Source organism: Xenopus laevis, chromosome 5L, assembly GCF_017654675.1.
Source record: "Xenopus laevis strain J_2021 chromosome 5L, Xenopus_laevis_v10.1, whole genome shotgun sequence".
Taxonomy (NCBI): domain Eukaryota; kingdom Metazoa; phylum Chordata; class Amphibia; order Anura; family Pipidae; genus Xenopus; species Xenopus laevis.
In genome coordinates this window covers 30,706,112-30,712,111 of record NC_054379.1, presented here as the reverse complement: position 1 = coordinate 30,712,111, position 6,000 = coordinate 30,706,112, and the positions used below count along the sequence as shown (strand labels likewise).

Below are 6,000 nucleotides of genomic sequence, written 5' to 3'. Positions count from 1 at the left end.
GAAACTCTCCACACACAGTCCGAAAATCGCACGAATCCTCGATTCGTACGATCAGATCTTTGCGTCTATGGCCAGCTTTAGTGTGCAGCTCTTCCTTCTGACTGCACTCACACATATTCCTTGAACATGGCCTCTCTATCAGCCCTAATGAATGAATTAGACCCACTGTTCATATGTAGATTAAAAAAACAAAAGAGAAGATATATTTTAGTAAATAGAGATTATTTCTGACGGATTCAAAATGTGTAAATATATGGTTCTGCCCCAAACTGGAAATTTATAATATGTTAGTGGTTCAGCCTATTGCCTCTTCAGATACCGAAAAGAGCCCATTTTCCATTCATAAGTTTTTCCTCTGTTTGTTCTAAAAGTAGGCATGCATCTCCTGGGGAATGTTAACCCCCAACGATTACTCCTTGGTGGAGCACAGAACTGCTCTTGCTTACTAGCTACTGGGGTATACAAATGCCCCTAACTTTTTACTTACCCCTTGGTGCAGTTTCAAGCATCGGAGTTTACGGGCGCCATCTTCAGAATGAGACTGGCACTTCAGGAATTTCATCACATGCGCAGTTGTTGCAAAACAGAAAATTGCTCCAACTGTGCATACGCCGCTTTGCCGGACTCATTCCGAAGATTACCAAAGAGAAGAAGATGGCGCCCGTGAACTCCGCTGGACAGAATCTGTACAGAGGCATTTGCCCGGGGTAACACTTAGGCTGGGGGGAGGAGGGAGGGGGTCTATGTAGGGTAGAGGGTAGGTTTTTTTTAACTTTTGGGTTTGCTTCTCCTTTAAGACATATCCGTGCAGCCAATGTTAAACATGAGGATTGCACACTCAATTGTAAAAAGACAAACATTTATTACATCAAGAAAACCCACTTACATTACTGACCCAGTAGTGGCCCTACGCATTTCAACCAAAAGTGGTCTTCATCAGGGGAAAAAATCCATAAATTACAGAAAAAAGATAAAAAAGGCAGCCCTACGCCTGGTCAAAACATGTAGGGCCACTACCGGGCCAGATATGTAAGTGAGTTTTCTTGATGTAGTAAATGTTTGCCTCTTTACAATTGAGTGTGCAATCCTTATGTCCTTATGTGGTGGGGGGTGGACCTGTGGGGTGGGGAGGGCGGACCTGTAGGTGGGGCTTGTGTTGGGTGCAGCCCAGGGGGCCCAGGAAATTTTTTCATATGGGGCCCTGCGATTTCTGATGGTGGCCCTGGAGACAATGGTCAGTGTAGCTACATTCCCACTGTACTGTTAATACTAGCGATGTGTGGGCTGGACCGATACCCGCAGATTTACCCACAGGTTGGGCCGACCATTCTGCCTGCTCTCCTCGTCTGAAACCTTATACTACAGGCTTCTGTTTTTATAGGCACGTGCTCACCATGTCCTGCCCCTTTTGTGACATCATCTGTGGGACGGCACCGCTTATGAATAGAGGGCAGGAGGCGGGTGCGTGGAGTAATTTATCACTAGTGAGTTTAAATAAGCCCCCGGGGTCTTTAAAGGAAAACTATTCCTCCAAAATGTTAATAATTAAGCAACACTTTATTTCATATTAAAGACTCATACTAAACTGGAATATATATTTAATATTGCCCCTTTATATCTCTTACCTTGAGACACCATTTTGTGATGGGATGTGTGCTGCCTCAGAGATCACCTGACCAGAAATACTGCAGCTCTAACTGCAACAGGAAGAAGTTTGGAAGCAAAAGGCAGAACTCTGTCTGTTAATTGGCTCATGTGACCTAACAAGTATGGTTTGTTTGTGTGCACTGTGAATCATACGATCCCAGGGGGCTGCCCTTAGTTCTTAAAATGGAAAATGTCTATTTAGAATTGCCCAATGGCACGTACTGCTAAAAAGTTTATTATTATTATGAAAAGAGTTAATATACATGAAGTAGTGTTTTAAAAATGAGCTGTTTTCTGCAATAGATTTTTATAGAGACCTACATTGTTTGGGGAGTATAGGTTTCTTTAAAGGGGTTGTTCACATTTAAATTAACAATTAAATTAACTTTTAGTATGATGTAGGGAGTAACATTCTGAGACAATTTGCAATTGTTTTTCATTTTTTATTATTTGTGATTTTTGAGTTATTTAGCTTTTTATTCAGCAACTCTCCAGTTTCAGAAATCTGGTTGCTATGGTCCAAATTACCCTAGCAACCAGGCATTGATTTGAATCAGAGACTGGAATACGAATAGGAGAGGGACTGAATTAAAAGATGAGTAATAAAAAGTAGCAAAAACAAAAAATGTGAAGCCTTAGAACACATTTAATTTTAAGATGTGATCAGTGACCTCCATTTGAAAGCCGGAAAAAGCCAAAAGATTCAGAAAATTCAGAAACTAAAGAAAAAAATGAAGGCCAATTGAAAAGTTGCATAGAATGGGTCTTTCTATAACATACTAAAGGTTATCTTAAAGATAAACCACTGCATTAAATTACAATGATATTATGTCTTTTCTGCTACTTTTCATCTATTTTGTTTTTGCTTTGGTGTTTTAGGACAGTATAGGATGTCATTATATAGCTGGAAGTACCAAATGCTTTTACACGTGCTACTATTGTGGAAAGATAACTTGTTTTGGATTCGGCCGTACCCCCGAATTCTCTGCAAAAGATTTGGGAGAATATCGAACCAAATCCTAACTTACATATGCAAATTAGGGGTGGGAAGGGGAAAACATTTTTTTCTTCCTTGTTTTGTGACAAGTGATTTCAATCCCACCCCTAATTTGCATATGAAAATTAGGATTTGGATTTGGTTCGGCCGGGGAGAAGGATTCAGACGAATCTAAATCCTGCCGAAAAAGGCCGAATCCTGGCTGATTCCCAAACCGAATCCTGGATTCGGTGCATCCCTATTTTAAGGTGAACAACCCTTTCAAAATCTATTTCTCTATTTTCTCAAAAATCACGAATGCTTTGTAATTTGTTACAAGATCCAAATATAAAAAGTATGAAAAAAAAAGAAAGCGAAGCCGAACGCCAAAATATGAAAATTAGGGATGCACCGAATCCAAGATTTGTTTCGGGATTCGGCCTTTTTCAGCAGGATTCGGATTCAGCCGAATCCTTGTGCCTGGCCGAACCGAATCCGAATTTGCATATGCAAATCACGTGACATTTCATCACAAAAGAAGAATTTTTTCCACTTTTTCCTTTCCTGCCACTAATTTGCATATGCAAATTAGGGTTCGGATTCTGTTTGGTATTCGGCCGAATCTTTTACCAAGGATTCGGGGATTTGGCTGAATCCCAAATAGTGGATTCGGTGCATCCCTAATGAAAATCTATAAAAATTCATTTTGGATGAAGGGAGAGTGGTATTGAAAGATCAAGGGCAGAGACAGACGCGAAGATTCGGTAAGATTTAGTCGCCCTAATTTTGCATTTTCAAATTAGGATTCGGTTCGGCCAGGCCAAATCCGAATCCTGCTTAAAAGGCCGAATCCTGGATTCGGTTCATCCGTACTTTACTCATTGTTCCCACACCCACTTTTACTTCAGCAGTTATTCTGCAGAAAGGAAAGCCAAAATGTCCCTTAGAGCAATGTTGTGGTCAGGACAGATATCTAGCTTGTAGCACATTGCATATTCAATGTACAGTTACTCTGTAATGCCAATATTTTACATTAGAGCTTGAGGGCCCAAAGGTTGGAATCTCCAGCTGCCATTACTGAAATGCCAGCCAAACTGAGTCTGACAGAAGCCGAATTGGGCGCGGCTGCCAGGCCTAGTCCCGTCTCATCGCGAGAGTACAGTCGAGCACCAATAGAAGGTGCGGCCATTACTGATGTGGGAATCGACCCCCTTACATGAAATAGGTACTTACACAATTGATCTGTTTCGTGATACCCAGACAGCCGCAGGTAATAAAGGCACTATTCATATGATAAGAGGGAAAACACTAATTCAAAACGAAATAAAACCATAGTGCAAAAACTTGCCCTGTACAAAAATGGCCATTTAGCCAGCATTTTTCTAGTTCATGATGGTTTTCCCATAAAAAAGATGTCCGTGAATGGGCTATGGGCCTGAATAGCCCGCAAATTACGTCTACAGGCAGCGCTTGGAGTACCGCCCATCTTCTCGTTCATTGGCTAACTAGTCAGGCGACAAGTCACGTGCTGCCTGTTCCCGTAGGAGAAGCAGAAGTGCTGGTGCTTGGGCGGTGGGCGCACTTCCGGTCTATTGACTGACTGATCAAGAGCTCTCAGGCTCCGGTGCCGGCGGAGGAGGGAAACAACATAATGGACAGCCAAGGCAAGAAGGTAGTGGTGTGCGACAACGGCACCGGGGTGAGTACTTACGCCCGCCAAATTGTACTGGGTGTTGGTTGTTACTTCCTGTTGCAGTGATAAAGCACAGTCAGTAGTTGACACCCACGGGGCCTGGGTTCTACTTGATGCACGGAATTGTCAGTGTGATCTGTTTGTGCGTCTGCAGCGACTCTCCAACCTGTAGCTGTCAAGTTGATGTTGAACTATAACTCGCCACTGCGTCTTGCCTGTGTCTCAGCTTGGGCTTTTATTCCACAGGGGAAGTGGAAATGATTGATTTGTAAGGCCATGAATGTTTCTATAGGTAAAATATAAGAAAACAGCTTGTTTCCTGTATAGTCACAGGCTCCAGTCTATGTAGTATGAATGGGAGTTGCCATACAGATTGGGATTTGCAGGATCAGATAATCCTTATAACCTTATTGCTTTTATGGCCACAAACTGCCATCACAGAAACATTCTTATTTGTGTTCAAGTATCTGTAGAATGTCTGCAAAATACAGGCAACATGCTGGTTATTAGAGGGAGAATAAGACAAATAGAAGCACGGAGGGAATTCACAGACTCGTGCCCTGCACAATGATAAATGTCAGAGGATTTCAGGTTTGTTAAGAGGAGTCGGCTTCAAGCAGAGGAAGTAGAACCTGCAACTGCTGTGGGTGCCGAGGAATCTCACAATACGTTCATGAAAAATAATCCTATACCTAATCTATAGGGGGCTTTCTATTCTATTTATGCCACTGCTTGTTGCCTCTTAGTTTGCCAGGACCCCCACCATACGTTACCTTTACATTTCCTGCTGATCATCATTATTCCATTTATAGCTGTGCTGTCAGTCATATAGTATAGCTACAGTGTACATAGTGATCCTCAGCAATTTCTGCTTTATAGGGAATATATTAAAGGTCAACTAGCCTTTGGGGATCTGCTCCTCGGCCAGACATGGGCGATCTCTGACCTCAGAACTACTGAGACGTCTCTAAATAGGGTCTTGAATATAGATTGTATAGTATTTTCCAGGTTGATTTAAGATAGATCTTTAGCACAATGCACATCATCGCATACTTGGATTTCTGCTTTTCAACTGGCTGAATTTCTAGTGATTGGCTCTTACAAATTGTTCCTGCTAACACGCCCTACTCAGCAAATCGAGTTGTACTTTCACACCAGCAGCAGACAGTTCTGCTTCTTTTGAGGTTTTGCAACAGTGGAGGGGAAGATGCATTTCCCACCTCTAATGTATCTGGTGTAGAGCTGCTACAAGTATAGGCTAGTAATAGCAATAGAGTCGTTTTATTATAACCTGAGTGTCTCTCATATTTGCAATTTATTGTATTTTGGTGGTAGTAAGGGGAAATGCTCCTCTGAACAATAACATTAATGCGCAGCCACTGGTATGAAGTCTCTGTAGCTGCTTGTTTCACTCCCACCCCAGGCATTCCGGGGTGTGGCATATTCAGATTAGAGCAAAGGTGTGCATTTTACAAGCGAGTCCTTGATAAGAATAGTTGTGACTTCCCTATTGGACTGATGTCATACAGGGAGATACAACACCGCAATATTTCAGAAGCAGACAAGTTAAATATGTTGGTCTCCCAGCAAAAAATTTGGGAAGCCTTTTGTTTTGCAGCTATGACTCAAGATGCCGATATAGGAAAAAAAAACAAAGAATTTTCACTCCAGATTAGTAGTGATG

The 6,000-nt window shown here is 42.0% G+C and overlaps 1 protein-coding gene across 1 annotated transcript in view; it reads left to right on the top strand.

Annotated features, from left to right (window-relative positions):
• The first annotated feature begins 4,217 nt into the window (after positions 1-4,217).
• Positions 4,218-6,000, top strand: part of actr2.L (ARP2 actin-related protein 2 homolog L homeolog) — a 33,294-nt gene continuing 31,511 nt past the window's right edge. The window contains 1 exon segment of the mRNA NM_001091847.1: positions 4,218-4,322. Within this exon segment, the coding sequence (NP_001085316.1) occupies positions 4,275-4,322 (48 nt within the window). The 5' untranslated portion in view covers positions 4,218-4,274.